The 22,331-nt window shown below is 37.2% G+C and overlaps 1 protein-coding gene across 1 annotated transcript in view; it reads left to right on the top strand.

The window, feature by feature from the left end:
• Positions 1 to 12,942, top strand: part of nom1 (nucleolar protein with MIF4G domain 1) — a 29,733-nt gene extending 16,791 nt beyond the window's left edge. Inside the window, exons 7-11 of the mRNA XM_028791382.2 lie at positions 823 to 944; positions 2,467 to 2,599; positions 3,236 to 3,367; positions 8,548 to 8,657; positions 12,334 to 12,942. Of these exons, the coding sequence (XP_028647215.2) occupies positions 823 to 944; positions 2,467 to 2,599; positions 3,236 to 3,367; positions 8,548 to 8,657; positions 12,334 to 12,511 (675 nt within the window). The 3' untranslated portion in view covers positions 12,512 to 12,942. The remainder of the gene's footprint in view (positions 1 to 822; positions 945 to 2,466; positions 2,600 to 3,235; positions 3,368 to 8,547; positions 8,658 to 12,333) is intronic.
• The last annotated feature ends 9,389 nt before the right edge of the window (positions 12,943 to 22,331 follow it).

The raw sequence follows: 22,331 nt of genomic DNA, 5'->3' as shown, positions 1-22,331 counted from the left end.
TCCACCTTCCCAGGGTTGCAGTTTTTATGTCCCCAGGACAGGAAGGGGAAGAACTTTTTTTCTGACCTTGGGTATCTAAACGTGGATCTTTTATTCATTATGTGATATTGCAGTCACTCCAAAGCAGGCCCAGTGCTACCACCAATGCAGAGAACAGACGGAAAGTGAATTATTACAGTTTAAAAACAATAAGACAGCAGTATGAAACAACCCAGCAGCAAATCTATCAAGTGTATATCACTAATATTGGTATGTGGATCACTCGAGTATGGATGTCCCATAAATAAGGTTTCTTCATAATAAACTAGTTTATTTTTTTTTTGTCCTTAGAAATTTAAGAAGGCCCCCAATTTCAGAACACGATACAGTTTATGTCCTTATGTATATAGGCAGTTATATGTTGAAGGGGGGCATTAATAAAGTATCTATCTATCTATCTATCTATTTACTACTTTGTATGTCAGAAGAACATTTTTTTTAAATTAAAACAATACCTCAACCTATTTGGAGTATTTGTAGTAGTCTGTAGAGTTGGGGGTCTTCATCATCCTTCACCACACAAGCTTATTTAATGAATAAAGGTAAACAATCCACATTTTGTTTTAGGATGAAATTGAACCTTAAATTATTCAAGGAGAGTGCAAACCCTAGCACCCAGTTAAAGTGCTACTGAACCAAAATCTACATTTTATTATATAGTGCCAATATGTTTAAATGAAAAATACATTAAAGTTAATTCAAATAATTTAAATGGCTGTTTTTGCTGTTTGTCAACTTTATTACATAAAATGTATTCACTTTCCTTTTTTTTTTTTTTTTAAGGCAAGTGCAAAAATTCTAGAGCTTGCCCGCAAACAGAGAATGAACACTGATATCAGAAGAAATATTTTCTGTGTCCTGATGACTAGTGAGGATTTTCTAGATGCTTTTGAAAAGCTTTTAAGGTATGATTCAGATCTTGACCAAATTTTATGGCCAGATTCATTATATCTTTAAATGGTTTTTCATTACAGGCACATATCCCTGAATCAGCAAACTTGAAGCTTTTGGAAATTAGTTTTCTTCCAGTATCTTTCTTAAAGACAAATCAAGGACACACAGAACATTAGATTGAATGAAATAAAGAGAAATGAGTTTGATACATGAAGAATTTTTGTACTAGAGGGCAGTATTGTATAAAAGCTAAGCAAAAGGACTGAATGTACTAAGTAGGCTAATTTAATGTCAATCACTAACATATTGTATTACATATGTTTACTTTTTTGTTTAGAGTAACAGTTCCTTTTTTCTCCCATGAGTGTCCTTCCATTTCCTAATATTTCCAAAAGGCACATATATTAGGTTTACTCTTAGTTTATGCATCTGTGATGAATTGCCACCTAGTCTAGAGTTGATTAATACTTTTTGACCATTTAGAATAGATTCAAGCTCCCAAGCTGTTCATTAAAATAATCTCTCCCCATGTCCTTAACAAGTATACTGTGTATTTGGCCAATTAATTTTGATGTTGAATTCACCTAAAGCACAAGGCAGCGTGTTATTCCCAGGTTTGGCATATTCATTATACTATATTTAATTTTGAACTAGTGTTATCTCTGAGTAGTCACAGAGAATGTTGAACTGTGGTAAATTTATCCCTTCTGGATGACAAGAGTACTCCATAGGTGAGGAGATAAATAGGTCAGGATGAAATACTCCACCATTTTTCAACTATTTTATAGCAAAGACATATTTTAGCCTTCCTGCAACTTAAGTGAGATCTGATGGCATATCTGTCTATTTTTTGAAATTGTATTTTTCAGCATGGAGTTGCATGAGGTAAGGACATGTCCTTGCAGTGTAAGGTTCACTCTCTCTCTCTCTCACACACACACACACACACACCAATATCCTTTTCTACCAAATTAATATAGAATGAACACTAAACCTAACACATATTTTTTTTTACTATATTTAAGAAAAATCTGCATAGAAACTCCAAATGAAAAGTAACCAAAACCAACAGTGAAGCTGTGGTCTTATCCCTTGAGTGGAGAAGCAGCAAAACTAACAAATACACACTGCACAATTCAAATAATTCAAAAAATTCACATTCAAAATAATCTTTTTTTCTTCTTCTCTTCAAATTTGGCATACTAAGCTCAATGCTTTTGTCTAATAAAACACCTCCATGTAAATAGATATTTCTCTGTTAATTTGTTACTTTTAATTTGGGTTATACAGTATGATGAAAATGCTTTTGTGTGTGTGTGTATATAGTATAACGTGTGAAAAGTTACTAGTTGCTTCCCTTCTGATATATATTTTGTAGTGAATGGATGATTAAAGTGAGATCTGAAGAAGAGTGTAGTTCAATAAAGACGTTTTAATCATGCTGTATACTGAACCAGCCCTTAATCAAGAAATTTCTAGCTTTGAATTAAATTTCATGTTAAATTACATTTCTTATTTCTCTGTTTTTTTAAGACTTGGATTGAAAGAACACCAGCAAAGAGAAATTGTACATGTCCTTGTGGACTGTTGTTTGCAAGAGAAGTCATTCAACCCTTATTATGCTGTGCTGGCAGAGAAGTTTTGCGGCTATGATCGACAGTTTCAGGTGCAATATTTTCCGTGAATGTGGAAATTGGATTTTTTTCTTATATATATATCGACAATGTACCTGAACTCCTCTCGGCACATTCAGAGATTTGGAAATGATATATTATGCTAAGATCTGCTGCATGTTAATGATTGGATATAATTTGTTCTGAATAAATGTATAGATTTTCATTTGTGTACACTCCTAATGAATAAATTGGACACCATGCAGTGGCTGCTGCACAGGATATCACTTGTTGTGCTAGGAAACATATTTTTATTGAGTGTCAAAGTCAGACATCTAATGTCTTTTCCATATTTATCACTATGCTGTTTATACTCTATTTAACCACATTTAAAGCAAATCCTTTTTTTATTGATTAAAGTATGTCACTGCTTATACATAACAGTGAATCTTGGTTGTAGTCAAAACAGAATGGTATGAAGGTTTTGGGATACTCGGGCATACAAGAATCAATTTATGTATTCCAAATAACACATTTAATATGTACAATTGCTAGTTTTAAGCGTACTATTTTTATTAATAAAATTATTATTGGATAAATATATACTAATCTGTTTGAAAGATGTGTTTATGCTGAAAACTGCAGCATCTTAATTTTATTTTCTGTATATATTTTAATCTAATCATTAGATGACAATTCAGTTCACCATGTGGGACAAATTTCGTGATCTGACCAATCTATCAAGTCCTGCCTTTTCTAATCTAGTCAATCTTTTGGTTCACTTCCTGAAAAAGGCGTCCCTTTCCTTGTCAGTACTGAAGGTAAGAAATTATTAATTGGTGATTTTCTTGCTAGAATCGACACAAACATTTTTGTTTGTAGCACTATTTGTTGCATGATTAGCAAGTTTATTTGGGTCTTTGCATGAAAAAAAGTATGTAATTAAGTTTGGGGAACGGGACTCTGTGTAGATGTATCTTAGCTGAATAAAAAGAAAAGTACTTAAAGAAAAATGGGTTTTGAAGGTAATCTATGTAATAAGTTTTGCAGTTTATAATGATGCATAGTGTTTAAGTGGGTGTCTACATTATATATTCAGCACATTTGTTTTTATAATGCAATTAACTTTATTACTATGTAATGTTCTAAAGATGTTTTTACTGCAATTGGAATGGCTTAGATATCCATCTTTTTTCTGCAATGCAGTTGTTTAAAAACTGTTCTTGCTTCTTTATTTCAGTGTAAATTGGGGAAGGTCACACAACTTTAAAGAAAGGTATTGGGAAGCACTGATTAATCCTATGGACTCTCAAAATTCTTTTTGGATTAGACCAGAGTTTAATAAATATAAACTGTGTGTATTTAGTTTGAGTTTGTATATTGCTGAAATATTTCACAGTGAATTGTCTACACATTAGAGTCACCAATTATTCGTATGTCTTTGGGATATGAGAGAAAACCCATGCAGACATTGGGAGAATGTGCAAATTCTTCTGTTTGTTAAATTCAGTTTAATCCAATTTGTTCTTATAATCTACATGTACATATGCAATCCCAGCACATTATATGCCAATTACAAATACATTATACTTCAAGTGTAATACAAGATGACATGCAGCCAAAACACAAATGTTAAATGTGTCAGTTTGTGACTTTATATGAACAGAATATCATTATCTTTCCAGAAGGGTGGGAATTTCTCTTTTCCATCACATCACTATCAAAATCACATCGGCACACGAATAACACACTGATCTTCATGAAAATTGATAATGGTCCTACCATCCCTCATGTAAAATATAAATAGTTAAATATCCATATATGACATCCACTCATATTGTCTTATACAATGTCAATATCAATTTAATTATATAGCACATTTAAAACAACATAGGAAAGCTGTGGCCAAAGTGCTTTACAATAAAACAAGAAAAAAACATACAGTTAACATAAATAGAAATAAAATAAATGAACATAAATAAAATAAATAATAAATAGAAGTAAGATTATACATAATCACAATGAGGAAACCATCAGGATTACTGAAGGTCACGGAAAGCAAGTGAATAGAAATGAGACTTTAATCTTGTTTTGAACAGTTCAATTGTAGACGACTCCTTTATGTCATGAGTTAAAGAGTTCCACAGGCGAGGAGCAGCAGCTGCAAAAGCCCTGTCCCCCTTAGTTTTACACTTGGTACAAGGGACAACAAGAGACAACTGACCAGAAGATCTAAGCAGTCTGGATGGCTGGGGTAAAGCACACAATTCAGATAAATAGGCAGGAGTAAGCCCATGTAAAGATTTAAAAACTAGCAACAAGATTTTAAAATCAATTTGAAAACTGACAGGCAGCCAGTGTAAAGAAGCTAATATTGAAGAAACAGAATCAGACTTTCTTGCCCCAACCAGAAAGCGAGCAGCAGCATTCTGGACCAACTGTAACCTGTGTATCAGGGATTTGCTAATCCCAGAATATAGCGAGTTGCAGTAATCAAGGCGAGAAAAGATAAACGCACGAGTAGCTTTCTCAAGATCCCTAGAAGATAAAAAAGGCTTGATCTTACATAAAAGACGAAGCTGAAAAAAGCAACTCTTGACTACAGAATTAATCTGTTTCTCAAAAGAGAGGTTACTGTCAAAGATAACACCAAGATTGCAGACTTGAGGTTTGCAAAAGACCGAGAAAGAGTCGAGAAGTCCAAGACCAATTTGGGCTTTAGCTGATACACCCACTATAAGCACCTCCGTTTTATTATGATTCAGATCAAGAAAATTATTAGCCATCCAGGATCTTAGTTCAAAAAGACAGTCGTGCAGTTGATTTATTGCAGAGTTGCAGATGGGAATATAAACCTGTGTATCATCATCATAACAGTGAAATGAAATGTTACATTTCCTAAAAATAGCTCCAATAGGGTGAAGGTATATAGAGAATAAAATAGGATCCAAAATGGATCCCTGAGGAACACCATATTTAAGAGGAGCAGTAGACAAAAAAGAGGAATTTAAAGTCACTAAAAAGTGTCTACCAATTAGATATACAGTAATATATATTATACAGTAAGTGTTATAATACAGTTTTGATAATCGCATACACTTCACTTTATTGAATATGCTTATGACAAAGAACAAAACATTTTATACATGCATTTTTCTTGACTTTAGGCGATCTAAAATACTGCCCTGAAGGAAGTAGTTATAGCTGAAAATATTAAAGCGTGAGAGGAGGTGAGGCAGCAATAATCTAAACTTTTCTTTGAACCGTGGCATAATGCAGATGATAAGGCTTTTGCTTTGCTTGAACAATTATTTTACTGGGTGGGTTGACAATCCAAGACAGTTTCCTCCTACTTTTAACACTAAACCTTCCGATCCATACGGTAATATTAAAAGTAAAGATTCTTTATGCTATAATATTTTTTCAACACAATCTCTTTCAGTTTCCAGACTAAAAACATTCATCAGCTGTTCCTTTTGAAAACCCAGTTGGTGTCCTCCCTAAGGAAAGGATGTTGATTTATTACTTTCTCCTGTGTGTTTAAAACAATGAGAAACCTTTAAATGTAAACTGATAATACACATAGTTAGGTAATGTTAAATCATGAAAAATAATAGCAAATACCAAAATATTTTGCTAGAATTGATTTTTTTGTCATTTTTGTCTTGGTTAAAGTCGACTTTCTAAAAACTATTTTATTTAGAATCTCCCTAGATATATTAACAGGTCACACAGTATCTCCTTGTTCAGGGGAACAGGTTTGTGTCCTGGCCTGCCCATAGTCTTTGTACTCATTTATGTGTTTGTTGTGAGGTTTTGTGTTGAAAACTGTTGTGCAGCACTGATTAATTTTATGTCCTTTGATCATTTATTCAGGGGGTTGATACAAATTTCATGTAATATGAACAAAATTCAGTTTGCTTTCACTTTACAGCCATACAATTACATTCCATAGAATGTGACTGGCTTGTCATTATGGTGATTTGCTAGAGATTTCCAATGGATTAGAACATAAGAACATACACTGAAAGGTGATCATTCTGTCAGACAAGCTTATTTAGTTAGCAAATAGTTACATTGTCATAATATGTTATCTAGATATTTGTTAAATAATTTAAGATTATAAAGTTTTCAAACTCTGTTGCACTGGAAGATACAAGTTTAAGATACTGTGATATCCAGTGAAAGGTGGAACATGTGATTACATATAACAAGACAATGTATGTTGCAAAGAGAACAAGTTTCTTAAAGAAACTTATTTTTTGTAGAAATTGGCATAATGGAAGGCTTGTTGTGATGCAAAAATGTTACAATTGGACCACCTACACATATCCCACCCTCCTACATCAATTTTAATGTTCACTTTTGTTTTTCTGGTTACCCTCACCCTGTGGATATATTGAAAAGGAGACACACTATAGTTTGCAGTTGGATATGTAAGAAGAGGAAAGTGCTGTTTTATTGTCAGTCATTAGTCAGTCAGTGTCCAACCTTTTATACCCTAACACAGGGTCACGGGGATCTGCTGGAGCCAATCCCAGCCAGCACAGGGCGCAAGGCAGGAACAAACCCTGGGCAGGGCTCCAGCCTACCGCAGGGCACACACACACACACCCAGCACACACTAGGGACAATTTAGAATCGCCAATGCACCTGACCTGCATGTCTTTGAACTGTGGGAGGAAACCGGAGCACCCGGAGGAAACCCACACAGACACGGGGAGAACATGCAAACTCCACGCAGGGAGGACCCTGGAAGCGAACCCAGGTCTCCTTACTGTGAGGCAGCAGTGCTATCACTGTGCCACCGTGCCGCCCCCTGTTTTATTGTGTGTTAGATATTTTAATGTTGTTGTTGAGTAGTTTTATACTTTGGTAATTTGGTTGTCCTGGCTGCAGCTTTACTAATAATAGGTAATAGAAGGTAATATTCATCTGCATCATACCATGCACTCAGTGGTCTTTCTGTAGAAGATAAGTTTAATAGTCGGGGGGTTGAGTCTTTGGGGTATGGGAGGGCATTCCTTTTTACAGTTCACACAGAGTGTCTTGGGAAGTCATCAATAAGTTGGGGAAATGTGCCTGGTTGAATCTTGTTTCATGTTAAACGCTTTTTAAAAATTTGCTACAACTGATTTAACTGCTACTTGCAGTTGACAATATTTAACTTTCATTATATTGTGTTCTTTTGGGGCTTGGCAAAAATGCTTATCTAATATTGCTCTGTGGTGTTCATGTCTTTCTTCTTATTATTGATCGTATGCAACCTTATGTATGTAACTCCTAAATACAGCAACAACCAACATAACTTTGTCCTTACCATTTTAGAGCTTCCTTCAGTGACCAATAAATAATAAATTATTTATAGATATATAGAATCAGTTATGGTTGATTAAACTCTTATTAACAGAATGGTAACTCCTTGTGTTCTTTAATGGTTGGAAATACTGTAGGCACTGATGCAGACGTGAAGGATTCATAAACGCATCACAATTCTGTGCACGTGATTCTTTCTGTCCTGGAATTATCAACATCAGCAGCAACCTAATAGCATCTGATACTAAATCATTTTTGTCAGCCACTAATTATTGAAGTTCTTTCTGACTTTAATTTTTACTGTATCCCCTCATATCCTTTTCTTTATTCGTTTTCTTTTATCACAGCCCTGTAGTGTATCAATTAAGCAGTATTAATATTGTATTTCCGTATGTTTTTGATGCCTCCTATTACTTTCATGCAGTATGATATACTGCAGTGCACATTGTAAGCTTTGTTCTGTACCCTCATGCAGTACACTTAGATAGAAACAAACTCTTCTAATTCACACAATTAGAATTATCAAACTAAATAAACATATTGATAGTTCATCTCCCATCAGTTATTATTTGTTATGTTATAAAATTCCTAGCATCTATGCTAATATTTGTATTTTTATTTCTTACTTCTGTGAACTTACATTAATTATATTAATTAGATGGATGTCTGTTTATTTTTCTCTTAGATTATAGAGTTCAGTGAACTCGATAAGGTGAAAGTCCGTTTCCTCCGCCAGGTGTTGAGTAAACTTCTTACTGAAAGTGAACCAGAAGACCTGATCAGTATATTTGGAAGGTAAAATAATGCTTTTGGCAAAAACTGTTTATTTGTGAACGTAGTCATTTAAGGTGATTAAAAAATCGATAGATTGATGGATGATATGGTGCACTAAGGAGACTTCCACCCCTTAGTCAAATCCTACAGAGTTCTTTACGTGCCTTGAATTTGATCATTTCAAAAGATACTATTTAAAATGGTACTTGGTCTTTGATTTTGGGTAACACTGGTTCAAACAGTGTTGTATATTATTGTAACATCATGTTTTAATTCATATCAATTCAATTTACTTTTGCATATAGCTTTTTAAGGTTTACAGATACAAAATTTCATAATGTTTATATGTAGTGTGGCAAAAATACAATTGTGTACAATAAGAACACATGCGCGCAAATATGTCTATCCATGCATGTTTTTACCTCATTTATCCAGTTCAGAGTTGCGGTCAGCCTATGTCTATCTTATCAGCAATAGATATAAGGTAGGAAACAATGATTGATAGGGCAATGATCCTTTGCAGGACACACTCACACACATACCCACATACTCTCAGATATATACTATATGAGATATACAGCATATGTACACGTTTGTTATTTAACTTAAATGGTCCAAATATCAATAAATAAAATGGCAATTAAAAAATCAAGCAGAATTCTTCCCCAAATTTCTGTTTTATTTATTCAACTGTTTGCCTCGTTCAGCTGCATATACTCTGCAATGCATCATAGAAATACAACAAAGGTCATACAGTGGACTTGTCAATAAAACAACACACTCCTTCAAAGATCTAGAAGTTTAGATCGAAACTGAGTGATCTATCATTAAGAGAAAACCTCTACAGAGGCAACAACTGGGTAAAGGATTCTAGCCTGGGATACTGGATCAATGGTGCATCAGCACTCATCATGCTGCCCTTTAGAAAGTCCTGTGCTTCAGTAATTGAAGTTTACTAAAGTGGACAGTGCAAATTTGGTAGATTCTAAGCCCTGCATTATTAGGTTGGGAGAGTGGCTGCTCAGTTTGAAGTGTTGTGGTTTTTTACAAAGAAATACAGTACGTAAATTAATTCCTGATAATCATTAAGTGGAATTGTTTGGATTTGTTTTATATATATATATATAATAATACTTGGAGTAGTTCTTGAGAAGAACCTTCTTGTATTGTTAATATTTTCAGTCCCTTGATGTACAGAAAACAGAATACTTTGCTATTCTCATTTCATTGTGTACTTTTATGCATCTGAAATAGATTATACTGTCATAAAGTGGGTGTGAATTCCTTTTAAATTCACTGAAGCAATCACAGATATCAGACTTTTACACAGTGTTCATTTCAAATTTACGTCAATAATAAAGACACAGAACAAGGTTGCTTTACTGGTGTAGTACCTAATTTGTTTCAAACCTGACATGAGTAAAAATGAGGAATAAGAGCTAGGAGACCTCCAAATAAGCACCTAACATCAAAACCTCAAGGATTTAACATCACCTATATTATTTGGAGATACTTTAATTACTAAAAATCACTCCATGTTCATTTTTTGGGCTTCTGCATACATAATGGATGAAAAAAGGTGAAACTGTTCAGTGAAGAGATTGGTGTTTGTTTCTTTAAGCCAAGTTTCCAAGGGAAAAATAAAAACAGATAGCAGGCTTAGTGTTACAAGTAAAATGGGGACAATTACTTCTCATAGTACCAGACTGGGCAAAATCATCCTAAAACACCACATCCATGTTGAGTACCGCTTGAACATGAAATGTAGGGGAAAAAAAAAAACAGCAACGCAATAGTGTTTGTGGATGATGTCATGGAGGCACTATACCACAGAGTCAAGCTTTATGGATATTTTCAGTGGTTCTACAAGTGCCACTGCAAAACCATTTAACTGTATTTTAACAAGATGACTAAAACAATTCATGTTTATACTAGTATCAAAGTTGCTGAAAGGTACCGTATATATTTGCGTTTAAGTTCTCCTGTGGATAAGTCGGGGCTTGATTTTCCCGTATAATTTCCAGTATTTTATAATGTCGGTCGTATAAGATGAAAGCGCAAAACTCACACTATTGATCCAAGAGATTATGATATGCTAACACCAACCTGAGAGAGTAACCACCGAGCACACTGCCTTTTTTTTTTTCTATGTATGGTGCCTACGTGACCACACGGCAATACCCGAACTATTCCGAAGTGACATTTGCACTGTTTTGTGTTTTTTGTATCTCACACCCTCATGCACCTTTACCGTAAGAGCATCCCTTATCTATAATGGAGCGTTCGATCAAAAGAAAATATGAAGCTGGTTTTAAATTAAACGTCATTGAAGTAGCAAAAGAAATTGATAACTGCGCTGCTGCAACAAAATTCGATGTATCTGAGAAACTGGTGCGAGATTGGAGGAAGCAAGATGTAAAAAAAAAAAAATAAAGTGTTGTATTTTTGAACAGGCGTATAAGTTCGGGTCTGATTTAATGATCGATTTATCGGGATTTAAGACCCGACTTATACACGAGTATATACGTTATTTAATGAGCAGGTTGGATGAACTTTGCATCATTGTTTCCATCCTCCATCCCTAGTTAAATTAGATTTTCAGTAACGGGTTAAGAATGATTGAGGTATGAATTGGTAGCAGGTTACTTGATCGTAGAAGAAGGGTTAAGGGCTATACCTTGAGGGAAAAATTCTACAGGCACATACCAATGCTTCTTATTCTTCTGTTAGTCTGAGAATTGGGGATTACATGCATTTTCACACACAGTTTGTTTGGAGCATTTTTTTCTAACTCTGGAGCAATTTTATCCATGGTCCAGTTTATTTAGGTGGATGTGAACACATCCATCACACCCTTTTGCAGACCAAAGCAACCAGACCCGAGACCCTTTAGAAATGGTGGTTTCGGTGTGATACCAAGTGGACTTTGGAGCAGTTCACACAAAGCATTAAAGTGAACCAACACAGAGCTTATCAAAAAAAAAATAAAAAGTTTAAATGATCTTGTGATCAGGCAGATTAAACCACATACAAAGTTGGTGAGAAACAAATTTCCTATGCGACCAGTACTTTAATCCCCTAATCTGCACCACAAGAGTGTTGGACGCAGGTGGGTGTCCTCCCCATGTGGTCACAGAGGAAATACACAATGCCATATATTGAAATTACTTACACTTAATACATTCACTATCGAACAAAACTGAAGCACATCCCTGTGTCCCCACACCAGAGCTCCCAAACGCAGCTCTTCTCTATCCTTCATGATGATTTTTCCGGGGGAAAAGTTGTTTCTGCCCAACAAAAGTAGTCCATAACACGACTGTGGTCTGTTTAATGTGACTTCTGATCTTGAAAGTTTGCTGTGAAAGTTTGCTGTGTGACGCTCACCTGAACTGAAACAAAGTAATCTTCTCCTGATTCTGCACAAAGCAAGTGGACTATGAGTGTGAAAATGTCTTACAAATGTCTGATGCAAGGTTCTTCCAAGATAAAGGAAACTTCTTTACAGGTACATAAACCTTCCTATAAAAGGTAATCATGAAAGGATGAGTTATGTTCTGTTAATTGGTCACTGTAAAAGTGACTTGTCACAATCTGATCTTTTCAAGTTAGCTGTCCGTTTTCTCTTAGTAGAGTCTTGTTAAAGTGTGAAATGCCTATCACTAAACAGATGCCTCTTTCTTACCAACTTTTGCAGAATATCTGGAATTGCCAAACTTACAATGTTACGAGAAGGCTTGAAGCTTTTTATCAGTCACTTTCTATTGAAAAATATGCAGATCCTGGGAACAGCTGAACAGGCAAATCTATTAAGAGAAAGGGCAACTTTGGCAGAAAAAGCCCTGGAAGCCAAGTATGCCAAACTGAAGCTTTAAGGGGCAATTGTTTCTACCGTCACAACGAAAATTCCGTCAATTTGGACTCTTTGAGTTTTGTAGGTTTAAGTAACTGATGTGTATATTATACCTTGTGTGACATAATAATTATGTGAAAGATTTATGTGTCTTAAATTAAAAAATGCCTAAGGAAGGACAACTTTGTAACTCTTTTGAATCTACATTTTGAGTTATTTTCCAGGTATGTTCATATTTTGCAAGACAAAATGGGAAAAAAATGGAAATTCTTAAATGTATAAATTGGAATTATCAAACTGCTTAAAAATGCATGGTTTGAAAATGTTTATATTGCTTTAAAAGTTATATCATTAGAGATTCTAATATTTATGTAAATATATCTTGCATTTTCTGTAACATGTAAAACAAATTACAGTTGGCGAGTAATATAGGCAGAACTGTAAGCTTGCTGTCTCTTGCTGTGATACGTGATTTGTGTTTTTTCCCATCTTCATTTTTTTGCCTTTCAATTGCACAACTTCATCTTTTCCCCTTTTTCAACCTGATACCACTGCTTCTTTGAAAATAATAGTAATAGTTAACAGCATCATAGACATACAATTGATAAACTTTTTAGGTGGTGGTTCAAAAAGTAATAGCTACAGTGACATTTTAGGCAGTGAAATAATGCTTTAGCTCTCCTGTCATAGCACACTTCATACACTTGGGTAAACAGTTTTATTTAATATCTGATCATTTTACTTGATGTAAAAATGCTTCATTTGTTGTTATTTAGTGGTTAGTCATCAATATTGACAAAAGCACTGAAACCTTTTCAGTACTTCCACGCTGCTGTTTTCAAGTCTGTCATGATTCTGTTGATTCTTCTATTTTGCTGTTGTCTTGATAACATCAAGTGAAAGGAGCTTGTGCCTCATTTTAGCCATGCGTATAAATGGTGAATTGGAGACTAAGTAAATCAGTTTTTGGTTTTGAATTTAAAAGTTTCAAAGCAGCAACTGCAATGTTTATTTCTATAGTACATTTTCATACAAAGAATGTTGATCAAAGTGCTTTAAAAGGACTTTTTAACAAATAGTGCAGGGAAAAATAAATATGCACATTTGCATAAGAGAAAGATATAATTAAGAGAAGTAGAGTCCTTAAGTATAGAGTTGGTTTTAAAGCCTCTAATTATGAGTCCAATGATAAGGTCCAATGACCAGGGAGAACAGAAAAAAATTAAAAATCTCCAGTTAAGATGGAGAAAACAATAAATCTGTGGGTGTTTCAGGCCAAAAGACCATCCAGCCCCCCATTATTTCCAATCTGAGAAAATAATTTATAATATAATAGAAGGCAGTAATGTTCAGTGCTATACATTGGTTGAACGATGTGGAAAACCTCCATGGATAAAAAAAAACCCTCACATTACTGGTGTCGCATAATCCACATGTCAGTTATCTGGTCGTATACATAATCAACATTGAAGCTCAATCAAAAGTGGACCTTGCAATATGACCATAACCCTACAAACCGTAACCTGAACATACCAGTACATCCATTAAAGAGTCTATGAAAAGAAAGAAATGGAGGGTTCTGGAATGGCCAAGTCAACATCCACATTTGACTCTGAATCCCCTCAAGGTACTGTGGGGCATTTAAACCTCAAACGTCACACAGCTGGAAGAATTCTCTAAAGAGGAGCGGAAAAAACTTTCTCCTAGTCGATGTCAAAGACAGCTCGGCAGTTATGGGAAATGCCTACTTGTGAGGGCAATAGCAGCTATTAGAGCCAATGGTGGACTTGGAAAAAATCTATTAATATATCGTTAATTATTGCAAAATCAAATTTTCATTTTTTTCTCCAAATTATATTGCCTTTATGTAAATCTTCTTCTTTCGGCTGCTGCCGTTAGGGGTTGCCATAGCGGATCATCTTCTTCCATATCTTTCTGTCCTCTGCATCTTGCTCTGTTACACCTATCACCTGCATGTCCTCTGTCACCACATCCATAAACCTTCTCTTATGCCTTCCTCTTTTCCTCTTCCCTGGCAGCTCTATCCTTAGCATCCTTCTCCCAATATACCCAGCATCTCTCCTCTGCACATGTCCAAACCAACGCAATCTCACCTCTCTGACTTTGTCTCCCAACTGTCCAACTTGAGCTGACCCTCTAATGTACTCATTTCTAATCCTGTCTATCCTCGTCACAGTGCAAATCATAGCATCTTTAACTCTGCCACCTCCAGCTCTGTCTCCCGCTTTCTGGTCAATGCCACCGTCTCCAACCCATATAACATAGCTGGTCTCACGACCGTCCTGTAGACCTTCCCTTTCACTCTTGCTGATACCCGTCTGTCACAAATCACTCCTGACACTTCTCCACCCATTCCACCCTGCCTGCACTCTCTTTTTCACCTCTCTTCCACAATCCCCATTACTCTGTACTGTTGATCCCAAGTATTTAAACTCATCCACCTTCGCCAACTCTACTCCCTGCATCCTCATCATTCCACTAACCTCCCTCTCATTTACACACATGTATTCTGTCTTGTTCCTACTGACCTTCATTCCTCTCCTCTCTAGAGCATATCTCAACCTCTCCAGGGTCTCCTCAACCTGCTCCCTACTATCGCTACAGATCACAATGTCATCAGCAAACATCATAGCCCACGGGGACTCCTGTCTAATCTCATCTGTCAACCTGTCCATCACCATTGCAAATAAGAAAGGGCTCAGAGCTGATCCCTGATGTAATCCCACCTCCAACTTGAATGCATCTGTCACTCCTACCGCAGACCTCACCACGGTCACACTTCCCTCATACATATCCTGTACAACTCTTACGTACTTCTCTGCCACTCCCGACTTCCTCATACAATACCACAGCTCCCCTCGAGGCACCCTGTCATATGCTTTCTCCAGGTCCACAAAGATGCAATGCAGCTCCTTCTGTCCTTCTCTAAACTTCTCTATCAACATCCTCAGAGCAAACATTGCATCTGTGGTGCTCTTTCTTGGAATAAAACCATACTGCTGCTCATTAATCATCACCTCACTTCTTAACCTAACTTCCACTACTCTTTCCCATAACTTCATGCTGTGGCTCATCAATTTTATTCCCCTGTAGTTACTGCAGTCCTGCACATCCCCCTTATTCTTAAATATCTGCACCAGTACACAATTTCTGCACTCCTCAGGCATCCTCTCACTTTCCAAGATTCCATTAAACAATCTGGTTAAAAACTCCACTGCCATCTCTCCTAAACACCTCCATGCTTCCATAGGTATGTCATCTGGACCAACGGCCTTTCCATTTTTCATCCTCTTCATAGCTGTCCTTACTTCCTCCTTGCTAATCCGTTGCACGTCCTGATTCACTATCTCCACATCATCCAACCTCTTCTCTCTCTTGTTCTCTTCATCAGCCTCTCAAAGTACTCTTTCCATCTTCTCAACACACTCTCCTCGCTTGTGAGTACGTTTCCGTCTTTATCCTTTATCACCCTAACCTGCTGCACATCTTTCCCAGATCAGTCCCTCTGTCTAGCCAATCGATACAGGTCGTTTTCTCCCTCCTTAGTGTCCAACCTTTCATACAACTCATCATACATGTTTTCTTTAGTCTTCGCCACCTCTCTCTTCACCTTGCGCCTTATCTCCTTGTACTCTTGTCTGCTTTCTGTATCTGTCTGACTATCCCACTTCTTCTTTGCCATCCTCTTCCTCTGTATACTCTCCTGTATTTCCTCATTCCACCACCAGGTTTCCTTTTCCTCCTTCCTCTTTCCAGATGTCACACCAAGCACCCTTCTTGCTGTCACCTTTACTACATCTGCTGTAGTTTCCTAGCTGGTAACTCTTCCCTGCCACCCAGTGCCAGTCTCACCTCCTTCCTAAACTCAACCTTTCAGTCTTCCTTTTTCAATTTCCACCATTTGATCCTTGACTCTGCCCTCACTGTCTTCCTCTTGTTGATCTCCAACGTCATCCTACAGACCACCATCCTATGCTGCTTAACTACACTTTCCCCTGCCACTACTTTGCAGTCTTCAGTCTCCTTCATATCAATTCTTCTGCATAGGATGTAATCTACCTGTGTGCATCTTCCTCCACTCTTGTATGTAACCCTATGTTCCTCCCTCTTCTTAAAATACGTATTAACCACAGCCATGCCCATCCTTTTGGCAAAATCCACTATCCTCTGACCTTCTTTATTCCTCTCCTTGACACCATACCTACCCATCACCTCCTCATCTCCACTGTTCCCTTCACCAACATGTCCATTGAAATTCGCTCCAATCACCACTTTCGGTCCCTTGGGTACACTGTTCATCACTTCATCCAACTCACTCCAAAAATCTTCTTTCTCACCCATTTCACACCCAACTTGCGGTGCATATGCACTAACAACATTCCAGCTTCATAATCATTTCTCTGCCTGACACTCTTTTCACCTCCAAAACACTCTTGACATACTGTTCCTTCAGAATAACTCCTACACCATTTCCCCTTCCATCCACACCATGATAAAACAATTTGAATCCACCTCCGATCCACCTGGCCTTAGTCCCCTTCCATTTAGTCTCTTGCACACACAATATATCAGCCTTCCTTTTCTCCATCATATCTGCTAACTCTCTCCCTTACCAGTCATACTGCCAACATTCAAAGTTCCAACCCTCAGTTCCACTCTCTTTACTTTCCTCCTCTCCTCCTGCCTCTGGGCACGTCTCCCCCCTCTTCTTCTCCTTCTTCTTCTTCGGCCAACAGTAGCCCAATTTCCAGCAGCACCCTGTTGGCTAACAGTACTGGTGGCGGTCGTTGTTAACCCGGGACTCAACCGATCCAGTATGGAAATTTGTATTGTCCGCATATTGATTTGGTAAAATTTTACACCGGATGCCCTTCCTGAAGTATCCCTCCCCATTTATCCGGGCTTGGGACTGGCACAAAGAAACACACTGGTTTCTGCATCCCCTGTGGCTGGGTTTATGTAAATATACTGTTTAAATGAAGAAAAAATCTTGATAAATCCATATATTTCAAGAAAAAGAAAAAACATTTCTTGGGGTGTACTTACTTTCATGTGACTGTATCTTATTATTTTGTCTTGTATGCAAAACTTCCAAGTCAAGAGTATCTGCTGATCCATCCAATTTAATCCATTTTTCATCTTCCTTATTATATTTTTATTTAAAATATTTATTTTAGGTATAGATGGATTTAATAATAATGACAATTCTTTACATTTACTGTATATAGCACTTTTCTCACTACTCAAAGCGCTCTACACACAGGGTGAACCCAGGAATTGAACCCACAATCTCCTTAATGGAAAAATGAATGGCGGGATGGATGGAAAGAACAGAGTCTGCCAGCACGGGTGCCTGCAGGTTACTATTTCTTTTACCTTCTCACCACACGTATATGTATACCATAATCTTTTTTTTCCTTTGCTGAAGCGAGTTATGCAGCCCATTTTCATACTACTTGTGAGTTCTCACAGATTAATCATTAGCTTCTCAAAAGATACTTTATGAGTACTCCTCAATCAATCAACTGTGACGCTCTTACTGTATTACAATCCGGAAAAACTAGAATCCTGCTGATTTTGAGCAAAAGTGTTTTATGGTGGTCTCCATTTAATTGAATAAAATGCTTCATTTTTAGCAGTTTCGATTCTAAAAAAAATCTTGTTTAGTAAAATATAAGAAATAAAATCAACTGAAAAATAAAAAGCATACAAATATCTTTCAGAGCTGCTTTGTTTTTGGGAAAATTAAAGTGGCTGGGAATAAAAATATATACAGTTAGGTCCATAATTATTTGGACAGTGACAAAACTCCACAATGGATTTGGACTGAAGAAATAATTATATGATTGAAATGTAGGCTTTCAGCATTAATTCAAAGGGTTTAACAGAAATACAGTATAGGATGAGCCATTTAGTAATGACAGCTATTTTTATATATGGTTCCCTCAGTTTCAGGGGCCCAAACATATTTGGATAATTGTCTGACAAGCTGTTTCATAGCCAGGTGTGAGCATGTCCCTCATTATTTCTTTAGCTGTTAAGCAGGTAGAAGGTCTGGAGCTATATGCGCACTCTGTTCCAGATTCCATGTCAGCCAGCTACAGCACTTCCGGATGAGCAATGGCATTTTTCACCCAATCACTTCAAGATGTGCCCAGACTCGCAGTAAGTGACGTAAGTCGCATTATTCAAATATTATGCAGTTTCTCAATGTTTCTATATGTTTCAAGCTACATCCACAATTACAAAGGGAAGTTCCAGACTTTTTAAAATCTTGTGTCTACTATGAACTTACTGTACATGGGACAAATAGGTGATTACATTAAACTTCTTAAAAAAAAAAAACAATTTCAATAATTAGTCAAACACTATTCAGGGACTAGTGAATATGTAAGCTTAATACTGCAACAGTACTGTGCAAGTCATGGATGAGACCCTAAAAGAACATCCTGGCTTTACATCATTAAAAGCAGGAGCACCAATAAAAACAGCAGCTCTGCACAGTTGCACCCACTTGTTTCTGTCCCTTTAAGGATAGAGAGCCTCCTCAAAAGAGCAGAGACTCCATCCATTGTGGCACTCGGCGCTGATGATACATTACATAATAACATGAATCTGCTGGACATCTTACCTTGTAAAAAAGCGAATGTCTCTGTCTGAGCCAGAAAAACAGTGAATGCCAAGCCACTGCTTAATTGGAAGGGTCTCAATTTGCTTCCTCGGCTGGAGGATCTCCTCTCTGAGAGACATGTTTTCATCAAGTGCTAGGTCAACAACTGCAGGATCCAGAGCTGAAGCGTAGTCTTGGTCTGCAAGGATTTTATCATCATCCTCTTCGCCCGGTGTGTCATTCTCCATTGGTTGCTTTCCCCTCTCGCAAACCCCTGATCTTAAAAGTGGCCCCGCTTCCTTCTTCAACAGTTGCTGCCCTGCCTCAGACCCTGGCCTGTGAAAACCTTCTTTTTTAAATTGTAGGCTACAAACTTGGGTATGGGAACTAACCATAAAGCTCTCTCTCTCCGGATAGTGACGATCCATTTAGATTGGGTTTCCATATTGGAGGCAAATGTGTGAAAACTAAGCATTTTGTTGTTGCTTACTGGGTGTTCGATGTAAAGGTACATAACAATATTCAGCTGTAGAGCTATCTGTATGCTGAAACTTAAACTTTTCTCTGACGTTCTCGCCACTAAACAAAATTCACAACTGGAGTATGGACAACAGAAGTAATTGAGCTGCCTGAGGCTGTGGTGGGTCTGATCTCTTAACAACACTGAGCAGGCTTACCTTAGTGCAGAGTCTATCACACTGTGTCAGGACAACAGTCTACTACTGAATGTCAGCAAGGCAATGGTGCTTGTTGTGGACTTTGGGAGAAAACAGCAGAAGCATTACCACTCTGTCAGTATTGATAACACTCAGGTGAAGGTGGTGGACATGTCCACATCACAGAGGATCTGACCTGTTCCAAGCACATCGACACTCTGATGAAGAATGCACAACAATGTATTTACTACCTCACATGCCTTTCCAGCTACTAAAGAACTTCTACCTATCCCCCAGCAAAACTTAAATTTACAGGAAGTATTACTCCCTGATTTGGAAATGGCACACAGTAGGACCACAGGACCATGCAGAGGGTGGTGGGGTCAGCTGAATACGTCACTGGGTGTGCACTCTCTAACTTCCAGGACATCTACAACAAACAATGTTGGACTAGGATATCAATGATACCAGCCATACCAATAATGTCAGGTACGTTACTGCTGCTTAAAATCCAGATCAGAGAGACTGAGCGAAGCTTCTGTCCAGCATTCATTCACATCTTAACCCTTCTGGCCCTGGATTTTATGTTTTTATTGGAAAAATTATTTTGTGAGATATTCTACCTTTGGGGTGTGTAGAAAGAGCAAAAATGAAAACAAAAAACAAAAACAAATATCACTATTATTATACAGTAGCTGAAGTGAGAAGTCAAGCAAAATTACACCTTTTATTGGCTAACAACAGTAAAAAGATTACAATATGCAAGCTTTCAAGAAGGCCCCTTCTTCAGGCAAGATGTAGTTGCCTCGAAAGCTTGCATATTGTAATCTTTTTACTGTTGTTAGCCAATAAAAGGTGTAATTTTGCTTGACTTTGCAATACATTCATAATGGCTAACATGGTACAACACGCTACTACTACATTCATCCATCTATATTCCAACCCGCTGAATCCGAACACAGGGTCACGGGGGTCTGCTGGAGCCAATCCCAGCCAACACAGGGCACAAGGCAGGAACCAATCCCGGGCAGGGTGCCAACCCACCACAGGACCGCTACTACTACAATAACTGCCAAATACTTCAATCTTCTTGAGGAAATAAAAATAAAAGTGGAGCTACTTACTATGTGGTGCGCACAGTCCGGAAGCATCCATTTTCACTTCCGTGTTTGGTGGACTGTATGCCAGTCTCTCCAGTCTGCGCTAATAGTAGCACGCCAGGTTCCAACAGCTGCAAACGTACCTGTGCTTTACAAAAACGGCTGCATATTTATGTACTAGTAATAGGGCTGAAAGGGTTAAATGAGGACAACGTCTAGAGCTACATACATGAAGTTAATTCTGTTATAGTGTTAATTAAGTTTAAGTTATTATTTATTTATTAAATATTTTTATAACTTTAAAATAATGTATACTATTTCTGTCATTTAACATGAATATTTGTATTGAAATGTATAAAGTTGTGTATTGTCCTTTTATATTTTAAGTAATCCACAGTCGTGAAAGTTATCAACTAAGCATTTCACTACATATTGTACTCTGTGTACTATTATGTTTCATCTCATGTTAAGATAAAAACTTCAAGTACGCATAAACACAACTAATATATAATATTCCCTCCTTTCCCTAATGTGGCTTCTATACACCCCTACAAAACACATTTAGCAAACCCTAAAAACAAACACAAGAGTCCAACACAAAACAATTCTCATGCTGGTATGACCCAAGACAATGGCCTGGAACAGATCACGAGATGAGAAGATCACTTCCCAACAGGGAAATTTGTACATAAGACAGGCCAGCACCTGGCTGGAATGAGGGGAGAGCAAACAGGCCACTTCCCGGGTGGGATGATTGGATAGCAAGAAGGCCACCTACCACCAGGGCTAAATGGCCTGCAAAAGTCTAAACTAAAGTTAAGTACACAGTGATGATACTCGCCTTTTGTACCACTGACCACAGTGTTAGCGTCCAGATGGCGGTGACTTCTTGGCAATACTCTGGTAGCTACAGAGTGGTGGCAATAACAAAACATAAAATACACAAACACAAGTTGATACATAACAGCTATGGGCCACAAATCATTTCAATGACATTCTCAAAGGTCTACAATATGAGAATGACCTTGTGTGCCAGACTGAAGGCTCTAATAAGCTCTAACAAATTATCTTATCAGAAAAGAATGAAGATACTGCAAAAACCTGCAGCCTCTGGGGCCATCCAGGACCAAATTTGGTAAATACAAGTTGATGATAAGCTATATACCATCCTGAAATGAAGCCACTTTTCTTTTTCTTTTTTTTTTTCTTATTTTTGTATAGCTCTCTTCACTGAATAAAGGCACAAAATGCTGTAAACAACTCTCAGTTAAAATACAAGTATAGATTATACCAGGGGTCTCCAACACGTAGCTGCCAGTAGCTTGCACCCTCTTTCCAAGTAGCTCGCCAAAGGGTTAATGAATCCTACATAAATTTGAAAACTTGATTAGTAAAATTATTGGTGGGCAATCTTTCCAAAAAATCATATCACGAGACTTTTAACCCAAAATCACG

Source organism: Erpetoichthys calabaricus, chromosome 6 (genome assembly GCF_900747795.2).
Source record: "Erpetoichthys calabaricus chromosome 6, fErpCal1.3, whole genome shotgun sequence".
Lineage (NCBI taxonomy): Eukaryota > Metazoa > Chordata > Cladistia > Polypteriformes > Polypteridae > Erpetoichthys > Erpetoichthys calabaricus.
Note: the sequence above shows the minus strand (reverse complement) of the source record. Positions and strands in the feature narration are given on the sequence as shown.